General features: G+C 45.4%; 1 protein-coding gene across 1 annotated transcript; it reads right to left on the bottom strand.

Annotated features, from left to right (window-relative positions):
- Positions 1 to 601: 601 nt before the first annotated feature.
- Positions 602 to 22,256, bottom strand: OTUD3 (OTU deubiquitinase 3). Its single transcript, XM_037498597.2, has 8 exons — positions 22,042 to 22,256; positions 15,932 to 16,080; positions 11,874 to 11,986; positions 8,575 to 8,697; positions 7,998 to 8,129; positions 7,432 to 7,528; positions 6,515 to 6,699; positions 602 to 5,624 (listed from the first exon to the last, which is right to left on the bottom strand). Exons 1-8 carry the CDS (start codon positions 22,254 to 22,256, stop codon positions 5,448 to 5,450), a joined length of 1,191 nt encoding a protein of 396 aa, XP_037354494.1. The 3' UTR covers positions 602 to 5,447.
- Positions 22,257 to 23,184: the final 928 nt, after the last annotated feature.

Raw genomic sequence — 23,184 nt, 5'->3', positions numbered from 1 at the left:
AAAACCAATCACCACAGGGATGGAGTTTAAGGCCAGTAGGGGAAGGGGGGGGGGGCACCTAAGTCAGGAGACCAATTTGTCCTAACAGGACCTTTCAGAAAGAATCTCAGCTGGGTAACAAGGTCCAGCACTGGGGCCTCCCAGGCTTAGGAAGTGGATGGTGCTTGTGTCTCTGGGTCGTGGATTGAGTAAACCTCACAAAGTGGGTAGTGGTGGAGGGGGCCTCCTTGCCAGCAGTCAGAAATGTTCTCTTTCATCCGGACTGGTGCTGGGTAACTCTGGTCTCAAGGGACTGTGGGGTCAATCCACAGGCTGCTGGGTGAGGACAGAAACAGGAACAGGGGTGTGCGAGTCTTGGGGCCAAAATCATGAGGCTAGGCCCTTCCGTAGGCTGGGTTCCTGCTGGATGTTTGAGGGGTTCCCCTCTGATTTTCTAAGGCTGCCCTCCCCTGTCCGCTCCTGAGGACCTGCCTTAGGTGCAGTCTCTGCTCCGGTCGCTGCTGCCCACAAATGTCTGGGGGAGTGAGCCTCCTCCAGGACCGGACTCATACCTCAGAGTCCTAGAGAAACTCTGAGGTGGCAGCCGACAGCCAGACAGCTGCGCCAGAGGTAGGGGCTCCGGGTCACGAGATGAGCTCGCCATCAAGCAGAATCTTAAGTGTCCAGTCCCCTGGAGGCCCTGCCAGAGCACTAAGGCTACAGTCAGCTGAGGCGGCCCTGCGAGACCATGAGATTCCCACATCTTCACCCTGAAGCACCCCCGCACATCTGCCGGGAAAGGCCTCCTAGAGGACATTTCCCAGCATGCTCTCGGTCTCGTGGACTCAAAAGAGGGTCATTGACAAAAACCACGCGAAACCTAGTCTTTAAACTAGAATTTATTGGTGTACAAAACTCCATTTCATAGATAAAGTGGCACATCTTTGCAGCTTCTATTGCACCAAGTATTGAAGATAAAAAACACAGAAAAAGAAACATTTAGTTTTGAAAACACTGCAAGTAGCCAAGTACAGTACTTTGGTAAATAAAAACTAAAATGGTTCACATGAACACGATGAGGAAAGAACGCAGGGGAGATGAGCTGTGGACGCGAGACATGGTCGCAGTCCTCCGTCGGGCGCCACAGCTAAGGAAGACGCGCTGAGTCTGTGCAGCACGGCCCGGGGAGGCCTCGCCTCCCTCCAGACCGAAGCCAGAACAAGCACAGCACCAGGAGGGAGAGCAGGACCCTGAGCCTGCGAACGCCATGCCTGCACTGGCACCGGGCAGGAGCCCGGGGCTGAAGCCCGTTCCTGGCTCCCTCCTGGCTCCCTCCTGCATCGGAGCTCAGCGCTGGCGAAGGGTCAAGGGTCGCAGGGAGCCAGGCCCTCCCCACCATGGAACATGCACAATGGGAGCAGGAAGATGTGAGGCGCCCCACCCGGCATCCCTCAAGTTTGGGTTGGGGTCTGAGGCGGGTCTCCAATGATTGTCACGACGGCGGCAGCAGAGACCTGCCGGACAGGGACGCGCAAAGGGCTAGAGGCGGACCAGACAGTCCAGAGATCACTGCCACGCCGCCAGCACAGTGCGCGGAGAAGCCCGGTGCCACAGGTACACCCCGCTCAAAGTCGGCACGTGGACATCCACGCCTGCACGGAAGCCTGTCCATTCCTGCGCTAGCCCCCTCTCGCTTTGCAAGGCTGCTAAACTAGGCTGGACAGAGAACTAGCAAGTAACTCCTCAGAAGAAAAGATCATGAGCCAGAGGCGCTTCCAAGGAATTCACTGGGGACAGGCCAGGCCACCAGCCCAGCTCCTTGCCCGGGGCAGCCTGCGGCGCACAGCCTGAGGCCCACGCCGGACACACACGGTAGCCAGTATGCAACAGCTCCACGTCGCGTACCCCAACGTGAGAGAAGATCCCCTGGGGTCTAAATGTGCCATCTAGACCTTCAATTCAACCATGTCAGAGGACAAACGCAATTGCTTTCGAGTCAGGGAAACACAGCTCACAGAAAGTGCCATTAAACCACCTCAGAACAACTGTCCGAGGCCCAGGGTACAGCAACACCTGTTCTGAAAGCTGATGGGGGAGACGGGAATGGAGACATTGGCGAGACAGACACATACATCAGACTCTGAGTCTAGAGGTTTGCTGCAGAGACAGAGCTTGAGGTAAAAAGGTAGAGAGCCACGCATCCCCCCGAATGGGCATCACAGGGCTACGGAAGGGCACAGTAAACACCAAGAGGCTCCCTTCTCACCCACCCACCAGGGACCTCTGGATCAGGGTGACACTTAGTCACTAAGTCTGATCTGGAATCAGAGTTTCCTTCAATTGACTGAATTCTCATGTTGAACGTGTCTATGTTGACCTAGTAAAACTCAGGCCGCGTCGACAGAGTTCCTCAGAGAGAAACCACACACTGACCACGGGACTCCCTGGAAGCACGGCCCTGAGCCGAAGCCCACCTGACCTCTACATACGGGATACATGCGCTGCTTCCCCCATGGAGCACGGCCCTGCTCCCACCCCAGGACCAATTCATTCACCTGGTGAAGGTCCCCCAGAAACAACAGGCGTTACCCACACAGTCTCCCTCCCTCCGGCCCAGCCCCAGCTGCCCCACGAGGGAGATCCCACCTCACGGCCCTCAATCAAAATGGGTCTAGAAGTGTTGTTAGAACTTATAAAAGAAACTATAGACAACTTGAACAAACATTTAAGACTCTTCTTTCAGCCACAATTCTTCAACCAGATTTTGCTCCTGAAAGTACATGTTCATGTTACTGAAAATTTAAATATACATATACATCCTATCTCTCTAGTACCTCCTGGTGGCAACTGTATTATTTAGAAGTTGCGGTTCTATGTTGTTTTAGTGTATCTACCTCTCTAGAACAAAGCTGTTGCCACTAAAATTTTATTTATTTTGACCGTTAAAAAACCTTTTTTTATCCATAAAACCTTTATATAGTTTTAAGACTAGTAAATAGCTATGAACCACTGCCCCATCTCCTTTCTCCTGGCCTCACTAAAAGCTACTGGGATAATCCCATGTCACGTAAACTTGCAGCAGATGAGATGTAGCACAGAGGTGAGGAAAGACTCACTTCCCAGCACGGAGCACGCCTGCTGACAGGTCAGCATGGACGAGACACAGCCCCTACTCTGCCCGCTGTGAACCCAGGAACTACCTCGCAGCGTGGAGACTCAGGCAGTGAAGGCTACATTTAAACCCTTAGCTAGAAGATCACTAAAGCTGGCTACATCTACCCTATAACTAGTAATTAACATACTAAGCACAGAATAGTTATAACTGGAAAACTGAAGTGGCAATAAAAGAAAATTACTGAAGCCATTTCATGAGTTTTAGAGCCAAAGTTATTATAGCCCAGAAATGGGAAGCCTGTTATCAGAAAAAGGTAATTTGTAAATAAATGTGCCCAATATTCTGTAGTAACTTTTCAGCAGCTTCAAAAACTTCCAAAACCCAAAAGGGCCCAGGGCCGACTTCATAACCAAGTAAAGCAGTTCCACTGCTCCCCGCCTTGGTTAAAGTCTCCCCCCTTAATCCTTAATCACAGAAGTTCTGGCACAAGAAACTGACCTTTCTGAGAGCCAGGATCTTATGTCTTCACAGTAAAAAAAAAAAAAAAAAAAAAAAACAGAAAAGGAAGAATATTCATTGGAAAAGCTCAGTCACGGTAAGGAAATCTGCCCAGAGTCAAAAACCAAGAGCGTAGTGGCTCCCGAGCCCTGGCTCTCATGCCCTTGGAGACAGCAAGGCAGCCAGACCCTTCCCAGAGGAGGGATGACAGGAGTCGCGCTGTCAGGACTCCCCAGTGTGCAAAGAAGAAACGCTGTGCAGTTTCTAGATCTGCTAAATATTACAATGTGATGTACCAGGAAGAAGCCCAAGCCACAATGTCCTGGGAACAACTTCCAAGAGACTATTGATTCTCCAACCACAAAAAAGTCACCGGAGTCAAACAAACACAAAATTAAAATATATCACTGAAACTGAAGAAAGCAAACTGCCTACTGATAACTGAATGAAACCAGAGCCAGCCTAGATAATCAGGTGAAAACTACCTTGCAGTTTTCCCTTCACCTCAGAACTTTCATAGTTCTGAAATGGGATGGGATGGGAAGATAGCTAAGAATTTACCTTTTGATTCAGCATCTATTATTTGCCCAAATATTAGGTTCCCAAAGGCCAAGCCTGACAAGAGTGGCCACTTTACACATTAGAGTTCCAAAGTTCATGCCCATCCAGCTCAGCTCTAGGAGGGACAGCTCTAACTGGGGAGTCATCTGAAGGCCCCGGCCAAAGGATGCTCTCCTCCTTTGGGGCAAATCCACAACTTCTGGAGGTTGCAGGGGAGCTTTTCCAACATCAAAATCCCAAACAGGGCTTAAATAAAATGTAAATGCATAATTTTATGGGATTTCATTTCCACAATACTAAATTTAGCAATAGGTAAAGTTCTTTTATTTCTCTGATGGCATTGTTCTAAGTCTAGAATAGTTGGAAAGAAAATACAGCTACTTATCAACATGAAAAACCCCGATGTTCTTCTAGACATCCTCTCCCCACAAGACAAAGTACCTCTTTAGACTTCGTAGGCAAAATCTCAGGGACACCTTGGTTTCTCCCTTTACAGCAACATATCCTGCTTCCGCATTATCAGCGCGCAGATCTGCATGTGGAGCAGAACAGGCCACCTTCCTGCCAGTAGTAGACAAGTACCCAAAGCCTGCACCGTCAGCACTCCGGCAGAGCCCAGCGCCCATGGAGAGTCAGCACACTGGTCACACGGACCAGCAGCACCTGTGCGCCCAGGCAACAGCGTCCGCATCAGGAGGAAGGAAACACAATTGTCTCATTTCCACCCCGACTACAGGCCACAGCCCCCACATCGTGTTACTTTGGGAAAGAACTTCCTGAATTATTTTCTGATTAACTTGGATTAGAAAAAAATTAAATCTAAACATGTTCCTGAGCTGGAGATCATTTATAAACTGTCCTGTATACTAGTATCTGTTTGAAGGTGAAAGGAAAAAAAAAGGAAATTTGTTATCATGAATTTCTGACTTCTGAACTACTTTATGAACAATTACAGCAAAACTCACTCCAAATGTTAAGGAAAGATTCCCAAAGTCACTGAACTCTGATTTTCAGGGCAAATAAAACCGCACTTAAAGGGTTTTTCCTGACCTAACCATCAACCCCTGAAGCCTGATATTTTAATTATGGAACAGGAATTGCTTCTCTGCACTTTCATAAAACAAAGCACATCACTAACAAAACTCTGAACAAAAAGAGGCAGTTTGCAGGAAACTCTGTTGCCAGTTTATGTGGACGTGTGGGTTGTTGGTGTGTGAAGGGACAGCCTCCCTGGAAAGCCTGGTACACAGACTCCATTTTCCATTCGCCTCTTACAACTCCCCGAAGGCCAGAGTCAGATGTTGAGAGCAGCAAAGGTCTTCACCAAGGTGACCTGCGCGTTCACATCTGCTTCACTCCTGTGACTGTCCCTGTGGCTGCCCCTGCTCTCCAGGGCTTTGTGACGGTGCCGCTCCTCCTGCCGCTTCTTCTTCTCCAGCCGCTGCTGCTCTCTCCTCTGTTTGTTCGTGACCTGAAAGAGAAGACTTCTGGATGAGCTGCCAGCGGGCCGACTCAGGCTGCTGCCCACTGACAGGTGCAAAGGGTGCAGGCTGTCTTTCGACAAGAGCCAGAAAACCCACCTAGCAGATCAAGTGTTTTCTTTCCCATTACTGATCAAATTTACAATTAAATTTACAGCCCCCTGCTGAGTCAGAAAACAGTATCAATTCCATCCTCCCCATACACCAATCCAAAATGGCCAAGAGACCAGCCGCTCCAATGCACCGGGAGCTGACACTCCGATGTGCCACAGGACACCTTCCCCTGTAGGACATACTGCCCCAGGTAATCTAAGCAGCCCTCAGAAGCTTACCGTGGCTTCTGACATGTTGCATTTGAGTTCAGAACTTCTTGGTGAAAGTCTTTAAAAACAAGTTTCAAATTCAACTAAATGAACAGGGCCATACATAACTGTGGGCATGAGGGGGAAGGAGCCACACACCCTTCTAGGGAAGCACTTGATAAATTATTCAAAGGTCTTTAATATTCAAATACCCAGGCCTTTTAACCGATCAAATTCCTCTTCTGGGACTCTAGCCAAGAAAATAATGCCACTGCGAATGACTGCATCAAAAACCAGGATTTCTTTTTGGCTGAATTAACAGGGAAAGCGCCCAGGCACACCGCACTGGCTGACGAGAGGCTGCATTCACGCGCACAGGCTAAGTTCTATGTATGCTTTCTCCAGTCACTCTCACTCACCAAACAGAATGAGCGAAGTCTTCATTCTACTTCCTCCCATTTTCTACAATAACTATGTTTATTAATCAAAAGAAAATCACACACCAGGATGAGCCCATTCCCTGCCGCTGTTGCGAATCACAGCAGCCCACCACTGGTACCTGCCAGCCCCTTTCATACCTTCGGCAGCTGGTTTTTATTTGCTTTGTTTTCTTCACCAGGACTGGCCCGCGACTTATTGTTTTCTGTCCTGCTTTCATTTAGTCCCTGATTTCCGAAAATTCTGGTGCCACTGCCACTTTCCTCCCATAAAGGGCCACAATGCTTCAGCGATCGGCCACTGGGCTTAAGGTTCTCATCTGCAGCTTCCAAAGAAAGACATTTTATTAAAACTGAGAACCAAACATAATTACATACTGTGATTAATGTTAAATGACTCCAAAATTACCTAGGTCCCTCGAGCACTGTCATTTGGGAGCAAGTTTCCATGAGGCAAAATTACAGTATCGAGTGAATACAAGGGGCAACATAGGAAAAAAATAATAGGTAAAATTTGGAAGTTAAATTTACATACGCTTGTTAGCCAGCCTTATCATCAGCATCACACCAGCACAGTATTTTATTAGATAAATTGCTTTTCAACATGAACTTTTAGGGAGAAATCTTTCATTTGCACCCACAAATAAGAAATAGGCTCAAAAGCTGTCTAGTCAATAGAGTAGCCACAAGTCACATGTGGCTATTTAAAGTGAAGTAAAATTTACAGTTTAGTTCCTCAATCTGGCTTAGTTGCGTGTCAAGGACAGCACAGATCTGGAGAGCACCCATTTAAAGTCACAAAGACCAAGTTACTTAGCTTTATAAACAGGCACAGCAAATACATAAAGAAGAATAAAATACCCAATCACCTGGAAAACTATAATGCCAGGAAAGGTATCTGGCACATAATACCTGGCCATCATTATTTAAATCATTAATCTTTAAGTCATTAATACATTATGGAACTATAGTCCACCTGACTTGATTAAAAATAACAAAAATGAAAAATCACCAACACAATACTTCTGAAAGTTTATAAGTATCAATCATGAACTTACTATTTCTTTTTCCCTGGTTCATCTGCAGCATGGCAAGTATTGCAGATTCAATATTGTAGTTTTCAGCTTCCAGGTTCTGGACTATCAAATTAAAATCCTATCCAAGAAACAAACATTTCAAGACTCTTGAGTAAGCCTTTGTACCTATCTCTACTTCAACAATTTAAAGGGGGAAAAAAGGTGTAATGGTGAGAAACGTGACAAGGTTTCATGACCTTTTCCTTTTAGAAAATGTCTTCATTTTCAATAATGCTGGTCACCTAAAATAACCATTTAATATAAACGAATTCTGTTTATAAAAGTGCAATTTTACTAGTGTAAATACTAATCAGAAAAAAATAAATAAATCCATACTACCTTAGGGTTTTGAACAGTACTGGGAAAATTTAGCAAAACACAGGGACATGAAAAAATAGCTCTCACTGTCTGGCACACAACCTGATCAAGCTACAAATACCGTGGACCTAGCTTGGCCTGGCAGATGTGAGCGTGCCAGAGGGCGCCACCGAAGTAAGCTGGTGACGCCTGTTCCTAAGTCCTCGTTACCGCCCGGCAGGAATACTAACTGAACACCCGGTAGCATTGCAGACTTTCTGGACGGCATCTTCTACTTCATCTCTCAGATCATCTTCAGAGTCTATGCCCTTTGTCTTGATCTTCTCTCTTTTATTTGATTCATCCTGATGAAGTATCTGAAACTAAAGGAGATATAAAGAGTAATAAAAAATTTTTCACAGAAGTCAAGAAACTATGTTCACGATCTTCAACACTCTATTCAAAAACGTTCAAAGATAAGGGGTAAAGATTCCCAAGAACACTTTCAGGGAATGGCAAACATTATGGTTAAATTCTACCCAGACATTGAGTTCCAGGCCACAAGAGAAATATTCAAAAGAAAGGCCCCAAACGGGGTGAACTGCTCGGAAAGAATGGCTTAGAGAGCACTGACAGTTTCCAGAAAGCAGCGCTTTGGCAATGGCTGCTGACTTGTGCAGCACACACGTGTCTCAGTCAATTTCCAGAGCTGTGGGCGAAGTAACCCCACAGAAGAGACCCCCTGTGCTAGCACCCACTGGTTTCTGGCCCCAGGACACATTAGTTCCTGCAAGACTCGGAACACAGTCGAACACAAGCCTCACTCACATCTGTCTGGAGGTGTGCAGGGGCCTCCGAGTTGTCGTTGACCCTGCGCACGCTGTCATAGTGCTCTCCGTAGCGGTACGCGATGTGCAGCTCCCGCACGTTGCTTTTATCTGTGCCACGAATCTGCAAGGGGTGGGGGGGAAAAGGACAGATGCCCATGAGGATCTGGATGGTGCCAACTTCTGCAGAGTAATGCCACCTGGACTGCCCACGAAGCCCAGTCACCAACTGGGACTCTGACTGGGATAGCCATTTCTGAATTCTCTCTTCCGTATATGTATGCTTCAAGGTGCTTATTAATATGTAAGTACATGAAACAAAGCCATAAGAAAATATATATTCCCAAGCCAGGAGCATGTTAACAACGAAGTTAAATAAGCTAAAGTTTCATGGCCCTGGGTACCTCAAATGCACAGGCCGTTTCTAAAAGGGAAAACAACAAACTCAAAATTTCCCTCTTACATCACTCTCGAGACAGAACCACATACAGCAAAGTAACACTACCTGTGCACCCTGGAGGCACCACTCACACGCGTTCTGTGTGAACGCACCCCTGGAGCACAACCCAACAGGAACGGTGCTCCCCAGAGTTAGGCAGTACAGAGCCCTAAGGTCCAGTCTGGGAGTGCCCCCCAGGAAATGCCACGCCCACAGAAATGCTGCAGTCATTCTGCAATATGTCCTCTAAGAAGCCCAGCAGGCATCTCTCTGTTAAAAACATCCCCTCTTGCTCTGAATGAAAGCACAGACAATAAGACACATAACTTAAACAATATTTGTGGTCAAAAGACAAAGCAAAAGCCACGGAATAAGTAGGAACCACACAGGACTGAAAGTCAGAAGTATGGATACCTCTCTAGGTAGAATATATAGGTCTCCAAGTGCAGGAGTGTACTTTAACACACATTAAAAATAGAGACAGCACCATTTACTTCCAGCAAGACTACTGGGAAAGGAAACTAGTTGATTATAATCTTTGAACAACATGACCCTTAAAGCACTTAGATAGCTAAATAATGCCACTACCATATTCAAATTCCAAATAGAAAAAATAACTGGAAAAACAGTCGTTAAGTGTGATAATCGTTAACTTTCCACGCTCCTTTCCACACTACACATGTCTATATTTTCACAGAAGCATACTCTATTTCATTTGTAAGGAAAAAATGAGCCTTCAGTATCTCCATGTTGTGAGTATAAACCTACTCATTATTAAAGCAAGACCTCTTACCTACCACAGTAAAAACCAATGCAGTTTCAATTCTTAAATTTTATAACATGCTTTATTGGGGGGGGGGGGGGGAGATGGGTAAGATCCGAGGGCCAGTTCAGCAAAGGTGGCTAAACAGCAGGTACTCAACACTCTCAATGTCCAGGAACCCATGAAAGACAACACTACAGAAATGCATTTGAAAAAAATAAATTCTAACTAAGCAGAATTATCTTCCACAACTCCCTAGATATTTAAGAAACTTTAAAAAAGTTATCATCACTGGTGGAAAAGGCAAGCTATGGTTCCGAAATTGGCACTATTTTCCTTCAATAGGGTCATTATGCTTTATATTCAAATGACTGATGCCTTCTGCTAAACTAAAATGTAATGACAAAAAATAGGACAATAAAGGAGGTAACCAGTAGTCTTGGCTGAAAGACCATCCTTAGAGCCTCAATAAAAATATGTCAGCTCTCCCTGATGCAGGGGCATCCACAGGGGCACCAGACCACACTGCCCCAAAGAACACACACAGTTGTTGTTTCCCCCAGTCAGTGCAAGGAGAAATTCCTCACTAACTCCTGGGGTATCTACTTTATTTTGCTATAGTGTCATTTTGTTAAAAGGATATTATTCCAGGCACAAAAGGCTGTATACTTCCATTCAGATGACATTCTGGAAAGGCAAAACTATGAGAGACGGGTAAGTGGCTACAAGAGGTTGGGGGTATAGAGCGAACAGTGACTGCAGGGGACTGAGGACGCTTTGGGGGCAGCGGCGCTACCCTGCACGTTGACAGGTGGTGTTTACATGACTGTTGCCATACACAGAATCACACACCTGGGAAGGTAAATTCTGCTGTATGTGAACTATAGCTGCTTTAATGAACAAAAGCTGGGAATAAGCAATTTATACAGGAATATACGTGCAGATTGCATAGGAAAAAAAAGGAAAAAAGTCCACTGCTGCCTTTATAATAATATACAGGGATACACATGTGTACATATACAAACATTTCGGTTTATACGTATACAAATGTACCTCAAACGTGTATAAAGACACTGTGATACATTTCTTCTTCATTACAGATGAATGTTTCATAGTTAAGAATCTGTATGACAGGGACACACAATAAAATACTAACAATCACCATCTCTGGGGAGTGTGACTGAGTGATTTGTAATTGACTTTATGGGCTTTTCTAAATTTTCAAATTTTCCTTTAATTGACATGCTTACCTTGCTAATTAAAAAAAAAAAAATCACATGCCCAGTCTTCAGGAGTTGAGACAAGGTGGCAAGAATCATTCTGAATGCAGAAGGAGAGGGAGGGTGGGTAAAGGTCACCTGTAATCACTTACTTATACCCGCCCCCTGGCCCGCCATACTCCAGAACGCTTGGTTTGATGGATTGTTTGTAAGATTAGGTTGATTTAGGACTAAAGGTAAAGAAAGGAGAAAACAGCAGAATGGGCAGCTACTTCACAGCGGGAGCTAGGGAACCCGCACAGTGACACTGCGCTCTGCTGTTCTACAGCCCAGATTGACTATGGTAAAATCTTCTTGGCAGTAGAAAAACCACTGTAACTGTTACATATACCTCAGCAGAGCACAGATAGAGAAGCTGACGTCCTAGACCATGAAACAAATTTTGGTGTTCAGAACACACTTTTTTGTAATGGTTATGAGAGTGATTTTGATCTTTGTTTGCCTCCACCTAAAAAACACAAGCATCCGCACAGAAAAAGGCATACTTCAGACTAGACCTGCATGCACCAATCCTTTACATTCTCACTTAGATATTTTTACAGTTATCTAAGGATTTCTACATTAAGCTCTCTGCTGTCAAATGACCAATACACCAATTGCAGAGGTTTCTGAATTAATACTTCACACTCCATTTGTGCACAGCACAGCAGGCTTTAATTCAAGTCAACACAACCCACTAACTGTATCTTTGGTTAGTCTTGAATTCTAGGTTGCCCCACATAGTTCAACAACAAAGGTCAAGCCCGGTAGTTTTAGGACATCCCCAAAGCTAATTTTTAAATAAGAGCCTAAGATAAATCCTTCAATAGGTGACGTACCTGCCACAAAGGGGCATTAAGTTGATGAATCACCACATTCAATTGATGATTTCTTGCAAAGGCTACAATTGCATCATTGCCAGCAAATGTACCAGACTTTGCCAAACTGGCCACTGCATGAAAATAGGAGAGAAAGAAAAATAAAGTCTTTAGGACGAAAAAATCCAAATGCAAAAGTGCTTTGGTATTTATCTAGTTCCAAATAATGAGAAACAGAATGTACATCTGAAAAGTCCATTAGCTTTTGTCAGAGTTCAGGAATTTAGCTGGTTGAATGGAGACCGCTACTCGGATAGGCACTAATCATTTCTAAAGGATTCATTTATTTCTTCAATAAATATTTTCTGAATGCTTCCTATATGACTGACTCTACCACACCCTGGAAACAGAACAATAACTACAGTAATGATAACGTTTTGCCTGAATGATCAAGCACTGTTCTACTTGCATCCCATAAATGAGCACTTTTAATCCTTAAACCAATCCTCTAAAAGAGGTATTGTCATGAACACCATCACAGGAGAAGACTGAGGCCTGGAGCAGTTTATAACTGTGCCCAAGGTCACGGAACTAGTGCCCAAGGTCACAGAACTAGTGCACAGCAGAGCTGAGATTTCATTCCACATAGGCCACTCCATTACACAGCCAGCCACAGGAGTTTGCACCCAGTGCTGAGCAAACAAAAAGAAAATTGACATTTTATGTGCACAAGGGCTACAGGAAAGGGATGAACAGAAAAGAATTTGGCCTTGCCTGGAGGGCTGGCCCTTGTCACTGGTTGCTGAGAGATAACCTCTAAACCCTTCGGATTTCCTAAGAGATAGGAGTTAATCACAGCAGTCTCCTCAGCAACCTACAACTGATAGCTTATGCTAAAGAGGTGACTCACTATAAACGTCTGTGGCCAGTGATGTCAGGACAGACCTGGGAGCTGGAGATTGGGCCTAACCCCTTAGGTAATCGATCAGTAAACCTACATAATGAAGCCCCAAATAAAAATTCTAGACACTGAAGTTCAGGCGCACTTCCCTGATTGACAGTCTCTTCATGTAGTGTGTGACCTTCCCAGACTCATTTCAATGTGTGTTCTTTCCCTGCAATAAATTGTAACTGCGAGTATAACAGCCTTTAGTGAATTCTCTGAGTCCTTCTAGCAAATTATCAAACCTGTAAGGGGCTTGGGAGAAACGCAGATTTGCAGTTGGTTCCAGGAGTGAGGGAAGTCTTGTGCAAGACTATGCCCTAAAACCTGGCAGCTTGACTAACTCCAAGTGGGAAACAAGCCAGTCTGGTCGCGGGAAGGGTGGGGGCAGTGGACGAAGTAAGCTTCTCAGCTGGGGTAACTAAGCTGATTCCCAAAGGACAAGCAGGAGATAGGCAGAGGAACTGATGATGGTCCCAGAAAAGGAGAAAGAGAGAAAAGGAAAAGCTTGTGGTATGACACAAACTGAGAATGCTGAGGCGGCAGACTAGAGAAACAATCAGATGTCGTGGGAAATGGCAAGAGATAAGGGTAAAGAAATAAGAAAATCACAGATCACAGAGGATTAGAGTTTAGATTTTAACCTAACGCCAACGGGGAGCTACCAACAGGTTTTAGAGAAGAGGAAGGCATTTTAAATGTGCACTGAGATCACCGTTCTGGCTGCAATGTGGAATAAACTGAAGGGGAGGAGAGGCAATGAGACCAGCACAGTGAGTTCTGAGGCCTTGGCAAACCACCACAAAGGCCCAATTGTACAAGGTGGTGCAGCGAGGAAAAAAACAAATACTGAGGGAGAAGTCACAAGACTTAATGAGGACCTGGGTATTGAGCAGAGAGGGAAAGGAGGCACAAAGAATATTCAATTTTCTGATTTCATTTGTACAACTACAAGTTGTACCTGTACAATGAGGGGAATGATACCACCAGTTCTCCAAAGCCACAGACCATAGGAAAAGAATAATTCTAAGACAGGGTGAGATGCAAGGGAAACTGAGTCCTGGAGAGTCAAGTGAGTCATTCATTGAATCATGCCAAAGTGTCTTAGGCGTGCCTACCGTGAGCCCGGCTGCACTGCAGAACAGACACAGTCTCCACTTTCAAGAACCTCACAGTGTAACTCGGTAGGCTGGCTGGCATTAAAAATACATAACTGTGATAGGAGGGAGGCATGTATTAAGTCTAGAATTCAAATGACTTTCGGGTTTCTCTTCATTTCCTCTATTGCAGTCAGTCACTTTTCACTTCTTTAAAGCTCCATTTCTTATCGCGCTCTCCCCAACCATCGAGCAGACACAGCGACATGTCAAAAAAATACCTTCCATTCTACATCGATAGTGACTATCGCACCAGCACTTGAAAGTCTGACTTTCTTGACCTACCACACCCCCAAATCTACCACACAAGACCTTCATTGAGGATTTTCAAAGTAGAATGTAGAGTGACAAACTAAAAACTTCCTTCATTCGAAATGATTATCTTAATTGGATCAACAACACAATTCATTTTACATCGCACTGTGTCCAACTGCACATACACAGCTTGTAAACTGCCGGCCATCTGATAAACTATCTGCTAGATAAAAAGTGATTCAGGCACAGGGAACCTGAGCACTCAGGAGCGTACAGACTACTCAGCTGGAATCAAACTGGCTTCTGTGTCTCTTTTGCTACTGTTGCCTCAGTTGAGTTCTTTCCCAAGTGAGGAATCAGAAAGGCTTTGGGCTCTCTGACAGCTTCCTTCCTGCGGCTGCCCTCTCTCTTACAGCCACCTCACCTTTCCCCCAGCAGAAACTTCAGAATCACCTGCCTCCTCTCTTTCCACTCCAAAGAGTCCCAGCAATGACAGTGCCAGACGTTCTTCAGCCTGGACTCCCCTCACGACCCCCAGTATGTGCTGTGATGGAGACCCGCTTATTCTTTCATCGGGCGACATGGCAAGTCTTCTACCGCAGCGCCCTTCTCAGTCTCTCTCCTCACCCGCTCTCGACACAATTTTCAGTGAGCTCTCTAATATCCAGGAATGATCTTTCCTGACCAGACAGGTAAGACAGACTGTGAGCTCCGCGATAAAAATGTTATTTGTAAAATAGAAATATGTCAGCACCTAGCATAATACCTTTTAAAACTATTCGTTCTTTCATCCTTTTTTCAATAAAAATCTGTTTTACTCAGATTTATTTTCTTTCATCGTTTCAAAACACTGTTACTAGATTAAAGGACCATGGATTTTTGCCCTCTTTTTTTTTTGTAGAAGCAGAAGCTATTTTCATAAGACTCAGAGGGGTGTGAGGAGGGGAAGAGAGAGTAGGTATCTGTCAAAATTAAGTTTAAAAGCTCATACATACTCCTTACTAGATTTGAGCCTATTAAAATTTAAAATTAAAAAAACTAAAAAATTAAAACCACTAATTGACTTGGCTCAAAAAAGGAGGCTGTGTTTGGGTTTTCTGTGATAAATCCAAAATGACTTTACTGGTTTTTTTGATTACAAATGTAATACATGATCATTTAAAAATCAGGAAAATCGACAAAAGCTAAAATATTGGTAATTATGTCATCCCCAGATGGCCGGTACTTATTAAGAACTTATTTCAATTGTTATTATCTAATTTAATCTGTTCAAAACACCCCATAGATTAGGTGTTATTATCTCCCCTTTATAGAAGTTGTTGAAAGTGAGTGATTTCTGAAAAATAAAATGGAGTCAGAAATTAACAACCATAAAATGCTAGTATCTTTCCAGACTTGTCTAATGTGTTTCTGTTGTATGCACCTTTTAAAAATAGGATCTACGCACCTATTTAATAGCCTGTTCCCCTCCCCCCCTCCAGTGAAGAAGGCGTCATCAGTAGTTTTTCATGACTTAACAGCATCATTATTATTAAGGACATATACATCTAAACCTTTTAATTTCCAACTGCCTAGCACAAAATACAGCAGACAAATAAATGGTGAACAAATGAAGGACGTAATTTACATAACCAAACCCCTGGCTGGCAGGTTGGGAGATGCTGATAGATTTAATTACCCAATGCATTACTCCTGGAGGGTCCAGTGTCCCACAGTGAACCTACCATGTTTCTCAAAAGGAATGTCATCTTCTACAAAGGGTTCGAAATCCTCCCGCTGCTTTATCATGTAGTCCACTGTCTCTTGTCGGTGCTTGAGATGATTTCGCGAGTGTCCCTCCAACTGATCCCCAAGAGCTCTGAACAGGCAATTGCTATCAAAACAAAAATGTTGGTCAAGACCCTTGAAAAACTAACTTAGTTCATCTAAAACAATGATGTTTCATGCTAGGCCATCCGCGGAAATCATTCATGCAGAGAAGAGATAAAGCCTCAATTCCGACAGTACAGGATTCGTCCCAGATGCTGGGAGCGCTCAAGGGCACATTCAATCACGTTACCTTCCTGAGATGCAACAAGCAAGGATTCTCTTCCTACTTACTGCTGGTTGACTCAAGAAAGACACTGAAACCTCCCTGGGCCTCAGCAACTTCAAGTGAAGTTGGTGATGTATTAACTGCCCTAAAGACAGGGTCCAGATATCAATATTACAGTCATTCCACACCAAAGGATGTGGGTGAGTCACACTTTTCTGAAACAAGTTTTGCTATAGCTGCGCAGCTAACTAATCAATCACCGACATGAATGATCCAATCATTCATCTAACAACAAGTATCCAAAAGATACCCCTTTGTCAAGCTCCCAACACAAGCAACACAACACAGAGAAAACCACGAAAGGGGAAGCACACACCCGCCCCCCTTCACCCGGGGCCACGGTGCCGCCATCAGTCCTGCAGAATGAAAACTGGTGACACCGTTTTTGTTGTTTCTAAAATTAAAATGCTGGTAATAAATCTTAAGAGCTATCTTTACTTACAAACTTTCAGAATTTTAAATGTCCAAACTATATTACAAACAGAGCCCAGACACAGAGACTACAGTAACACAAACACAATCTGGAATCCCTACAAAGAAAGAAACACGCCATCCTGAAGCCAAACAGTAGCCAAACAGTTTCAAACCAAACTGTTTACTTTTCCAAATGAAAATCTACGGTATTCTAATTCCAGAAAAATTCATCACTTTGGACAGAACTTTCCATCTAAATGTATACAAGAGTTCTCCATTTTTCAATCAGAAAAGTGAGATTTCTGTAGGAAAAAGAGGCAAAAATCTCTTCAATTGCATAAGGGTTTTTTTTTTTAAGATGAGGGGAAGGGAGAAGTTAAAGACAACAGATAGTGTAAGTTAAAAAACAAGAAATATGCATCATCATCTGGGGCAAGATTCTGGAAAGGAGTGGAATATAGCAGTTCTATATACTGGACGAAGGTGTCTGCTGCAGCACCTTCTTTTCAACCAGAGGGAAAAGTAAGCTAATGGAGAAAACATCTTCAATGTTAAGCTTTTCTCTCAAACTTTTTTTAAACCTTTAGCATTTGCCACCACTGGTCTATTCTTGCATATACTTTAATGGAAGTATGATGTAGCACAGAATTCGATCATTAGTTATTTCACATTTAATGTATCAAGATTCATGGTGTTCTACAGAAAGTAAATGCTTTCCAAGAACTTGTCATAACATGGGCAAATGTGCTCACGGAAGTAAAAAGCACAGGCATGACACCATGTTCCCCTGTATACGCTACACACACGGAACAAGAAAAGCAACAAAACAGCCACCTTGTGCTAGGGACAGTTCTAAGTACTGTGTATGTATGTATTAAATGTGTTTAGTCCTCACAGATTTTTGAAATAGGTGCCACCAGAATCCCCTTAGGAAAATTTGCCCAAGGTCATAAAACCAGCAAGTGATGGCCTAGGCTTCAAACCTGGGCACCAAGATGTTAGCTCTAGTTAATGGAATTTTGTTAACCCAGGGTAATGGAATTAGGAGCAATGGTTAAACTTAATATATTTTCTACAGTTACCAAACTTTCCTTGGGCTCACTAAAAATAAGTATTCGAAATGAAAAATCAAGATAGACAAATCACTTCCTTCTCTGAGCACTTCAAGGTAGTGACACAGGAAATGTCAAGAAACACAGAGCCAACCTGGGTTCCCTCAGGGAGTCCAGCAAAATCACGAAGGATGCCCTGGAGAGCAAAGCGACCAGAGCCCCAAGGACCCACAGGAGCTCCCAGCTGTTTCCCGAACCCACCCCTTCATCTGTTACACTAGCAGGGCTTCACAACCCCACTCCACCCCCACTCCCCACCCTGACAACTGGGGAGAATTTTCTGTTAAGAGAGCTGTCCTGTGCCCTGCAGAGTACTGAGGAGCGTCCTCAGCTATATCCACTAGATGCCAGTATCATCACCACCGCCTCCCTCCACCTCAGTTGTGACAACCAACCGAAAACGTCTCTAGATATTGCCAAATGTCCCCCAGGGAGAGCAAAATCATATCCACTTGAGAATCACTGCACTACAGGGATACAGGTAAGGTCTTGCACTGGAGTTCACAAAAACAACCAACTACATAAGCAGCATGAAAAGGTTTGGGGTGTTCCATCATTTACTATGAGAAAATACTGATAGACATCACAGAATCAATGGGCTCATAGGATGCGGTAATAATAAATGTGCAAAAAAGGGGGGTAGGTTTTTGAAGGCAGATAACAGCTAGAGTGCCATATTATTCTGGTTACGACATTTTCAGGGTCACCTTCAGAGGAGATGGTGTGGCTTTAAACTACATAGCATGAAGAACACAGTGGCTTGGAGCCTACAGCAGAAGGTTCAAGGGGACACGAGATTTGCCTCCAACTATTTGTCATTGCAAAAGGAGGTTATACTTGTCAATACAACTGACACTAGAAAATGGGAGCTACAGAAACATAGATGTCAACAAAAAAAAAGTAAATTTCATTTTAGTTCTATGGCGACAGACCGTACAGATTCAAGAGTTCTGTAAGCTCCCATCTATAAGCAATCCTCGGGAACTGTCTACATCCGTGCAGTACAATGTGGTGGTCACACGCAGCCACTTGAGAAGTGCTCGATCCAAGTTAAAGTATGTTAGAAGTGTAAAATCCTGGACTTTAAATAGTATTTTTAAAATGGAAATATCTCATTAGCTTCAAATTCAATTATATGTTGAAAATACAGTAGCTTAAAAATTTAAGTATGAAAAATAGTTTCACCTGTTTCTTTTCCCTTTTTTAGTGTCACTACTGGGAAATTTTTAAATTTCATTTTGTGGCTTCCATTTTATTTCTGCTGGACAGCACTGGTCTAGATGACCGAATCTCCCAGTGTGATTCCTGACTAGCAACACCAGCATCACCTGAGAACTTGCCAAAATGAAAATTCTGGGACCACGTCTAGTGTACTGAGTGAAACACTGGGTTGGGACCCAGCATTAATCCCCCAAGTGTCATAACTAGCCCTCTAGATGATGCTGTAGCGTGCAAACATTTGGGAAACACTAGTCTAGAATCTAGACTCTAAGTCAGTGGTTCTCAATTATGGCTGCATATTAGAATCACCTGTGGACATTTTTCAAGTTGTCAATAAGCAGGCCACCCTGCATGATATTCGATCTAGGGCTGAGCCCAAGCACTCTGTTTTTTCCAAGTGACTCTATTATACCACTAACACTGAAAACCACTGAACTAGACAAGTGATGGAGCTGATATGCAGGCAATGTTGGTACTAATGGTGAATACCACCTCCATCTGGAATATTGTCTACTGGTCCACCATAAGTCTGAATCAGAGGCATCTAGCCTCAGTAAGGTTAGTACGTCTCAAACAGCATTTGCTGAATGAATGAGAAGATCTCCCTGACCACTTCAGGGAATACCAGCCACTTCCTTTTCAACAGTGCCAATAAAATAGGTCACTATTAAGACTATACCAAACTGTATTTGATTATATTATCGGTTCTCAAAGTGTGGCCCATCTGAGTGGGCTTGGGGGGAGAAAGGTGACTCGGTGACCCTTTCAGATGGTCCTGTGTTCATGAATTCAAAATCAAGACGTTCTTTATCTTTTCACTCTCATTCTTTGATATATGTGCAGTGAGTGGGGTCTTCCAGAATTGATAGGAGGTTATCACTCAGCTAATGAAACTGTGTACTCCTGAATTTTATATTTCTGTCTTACTTTCTGATATAGTAAATACCGTAGCTATAACTCATATAAATAAAAGTTCTTTGGAGTCTTCAGTAATTTGTATAAGGAGTCCAATGACCAAAATGTTGGAGACCTGCTGTTACGTGTTCGCTCATTAGGCTATGAACTACTTATGTATCTCAGTCAGTGTATGCTCAACCAACATTTGCTGAATTAACGAAAGAAAAATAGGCTCTCTTCGGGGTGGAGATAAAAGTAGCACCCCCAGATTTTCCTGCAGCATTATGAAAGCTCCCTCAAGATTTTATTAACTCCCTGTGTGGTGATTCTTGCTCATAAGCAACCTTCTGCTAGTACTTCAGTTGTTTGGCACCATCACTGAGGATATGGTGCCCAGAATAACAGACACAAGCAATCCAACCACTTGCAAGGAAGAGCCCCAACCCGTCCCACTGTATTCGATTCGATTCACTTTGGTTCCCACAGCAGTTCTGCACTTGTGAATTTGATTAAGATCCTGAATGGTTCATAAACTTTGTATTTGAAAAAGTCAAGATACTAGGTTAAATGCAAGCCTTTAACTGTAGTGACTCCACTAAGGAATGCCCCTTTGAGAGGCCCTACTGAGGGTCTAGTTGGTCTTCATCTATAATTTTATAATTCAACAAAATGTATTGAATTATTCAACAAAAATTATTCAACAAAAATGTATTGAGGGCCTCCCCAGTGGCGCAGCGGTTGAGGGCTGGGTTGCGAAGCTGCCCGCAGCCTCCGCAGAGCTGGTTTGATCCCCGGCTGCTCCCCGGCCACCGGAGGAGGGTCCCACATGGCGCGCAGACCTCTCCTGCCGCCCGCTGCTCCCCTCAGCAGTGTACTTCGGTCCTTCTGCCTGCTCTGCTCCCCGCTCTGGCTCTGGTGAATTCTCTCACCCTCCCGCGCTTCTGACTGTACCCAGTGCTTGTATAAATAAATAAATAAATCTTTAAAAAAAAAAAAAAAAAATGTATTGAATGCTGCCTTCCATATATCAGGCACTGTGCTAAGTGATGGTTAAATGCAATCAAGTTCTAAATCCAATTTGCCTGAAGCAATGAGAATATGTAGGAAAGGTGGGAAAAGGAAATCAAGGCCAGATCATAAACACTGATTAATACATCTGATTAATAAGATGCAATATAATGTGAAATCTAGAAAACTCCTTTCCACACTTATTAGCTACACCAATTCTGCATGGTCTTTAGTTTCCATCTTATTCCTTCCCCTGTCCAATCTGAGCATTCAAACGAAGGAAAATCAACAGCTAGGCTGTTGCTAATACTGCTTCTTCCAGAGTGGCGCACCTGGCAACCAGAGTTCCTTTCACCTAACCCTGCAATGGGGATGCAAACTGTTCCCCTTCCCTCTCCCCGAGCCTTTCACTTCTTCCAATCATGCTCCTGTATCCATATGCCCTTTCCTGCGCCACATTCCCTTCCCTCTCTCCCACCCATGTTCCCTAAAAAAGCTGAACTTAGGTTCCTGCCCAAGCCCAAAGCAAGCTTGCGTGAGCACCCTTGCTTGCAGAAAGGGAGGCCCATGAAAACAAGAACTAGAAAAGTTGCCGTTAGCGCAATAAACAACAGGCCCTCACAGATCTGACTTCCCAAGTGTGAGAGCGGGGCAATACCGCAACAGGACGGACTCCAAGGAGGCAAAGCATTATACAAATGGGGTGCACGCCTTTCCCATCGTCTCCCTGTCATCAGGACTCTACGTGCTGTCCTGCTCTCCCAGGGACTCGCTCCCTCTCATGCCATCAGCTCTCCGCTCAAATGCCCCCCTCCAGGAGGCCTTCCTGGGCACCGATCTAAAGGAGACCTGCTCCAGGATGCTCAGGACCCCTTCCGTCTCTTCGCGGCCTTTGCCATGATTAGAGCAAAACCGGGGCTCCGCGCTCACCCCGAGGGGCGTGGCCCGCGCCGGACCCCGGGCCGGGGACGCTGCCGGCTCGCGGCCGGCGCGGGGCCGCCCGAATGAATGAGAGGACGAGCGGGCGACGGTCGCCCAGCCCGGCGCGACCCCCGGCGCCGCCCCCCGCGCTCCCGGCCCGCCTCACCCGTCCCCCGGCACCTCCCGCAGCTTCAGCCCCAGGGCCTGCAGCTGGTTGGCGAAGCTGACGAACTCCTCCTCGCAGCCGCCGCCGGACTCCGGCCGGTTCCGCCGCTCCTTGGCCAGGGCCCGACGAGCCGCCCGCTCGTCCCGCTTGCGCTCGGTCTCGGCCTTCCCGCGGCCGCTGCCGGGCCGGCTCTTCGCCGCCTGCTTTCGGGACATGGCCTCGGCCCCGCGGCCCGCAGCAGCCGGAGAGGAGCCGCAGGACCGCCGGGCCGTCGCCTCGGGCGCGGAGAAGCGGCGCGGCGCGCTCGACGGGACCCGGCGACGGCGACGCGGCCGACGCGCCTGCGCCAGAGCGGGGCGCCCGGGTCACGTGACGGAGCCCGCCCCCTCCGCGCGGCTCCGTGGGCGGGGCCATAGAGAGTCCCCCGGGAGAGCTAGAGGGGCCGCGCTCCTGCGCGGCTCGACGCTTCCCCTAGCGGTGGGTGGGCGCTAAATGCGGAGCCGGCGGGGCAGGGAGGACAAAACTGGAGAAGGTCAAGGAGAGAAATCGAGGGTGAGAGAAGAGGGGGCGACAAGAGCAGCGGCGAGAGTTAAGAAGAAAGGAGCCGGAAGAATGTTGACTCTAGTTTGGGTCGCCGCTGTCACGTGGTCTATTCTTGTGGCTTTATCTCAAGTTACAGGAAACTATCTGAGAGATCAAGGCATTTCATGATTGCACAACCACAGCCAAGAAGCAGAGCTTTACCCAGGTCCCAAAGCCCATGGTTTTTGGGTTTTGGTTTTGGTTTTGAGTCGTGCCCTTACCTACCTCTCTACCATCCCTTCCAACTCCGGGGAGAGGTAGCCCTTGTCCAAAACAATTCAACCATAGGGTGACCCCCCCCACCCCCCACCCCCACCCAGGTTAGCCTGGACTGAGGGTTTTCTGGTGCACAGAACTTTCTGTTTTAACACCGGGTTAGTCTTAGGCACCGGGGTAGTTGGTCACCTAACCCATGACCACCTGCTCTGGAAGCCACCTCTATCGGCATACCCTGTCTCCTGCAGTCACCCCAGGTCCCCCCTCATCCTAATTCCACTTAACAATTTGTGCTCCTACCGTGATGTTTCTGTTTCTTCTCCTAGCCCCCTAGCCAATCTCTTT

This window comes from Talpa occidentalis, unplaced genomic scaffold (genome assembly GCF_014898055.3).
Source record: "Talpa occidentalis isolate TD23 unplaced genomic scaffold, MPIMG_talOcc4v2.1 talOcc4.9, whole genome shotgun sequence".
Lineage (NCBI taxonomy): Eukaryota > Metazoa > Chordata > Mammalia > Eulipotyphla > Talpidae > Talpa > Talpa occidentalis.
This window is presented reverse-complemented; position numbering and strand designations above follow the sequence as displayed.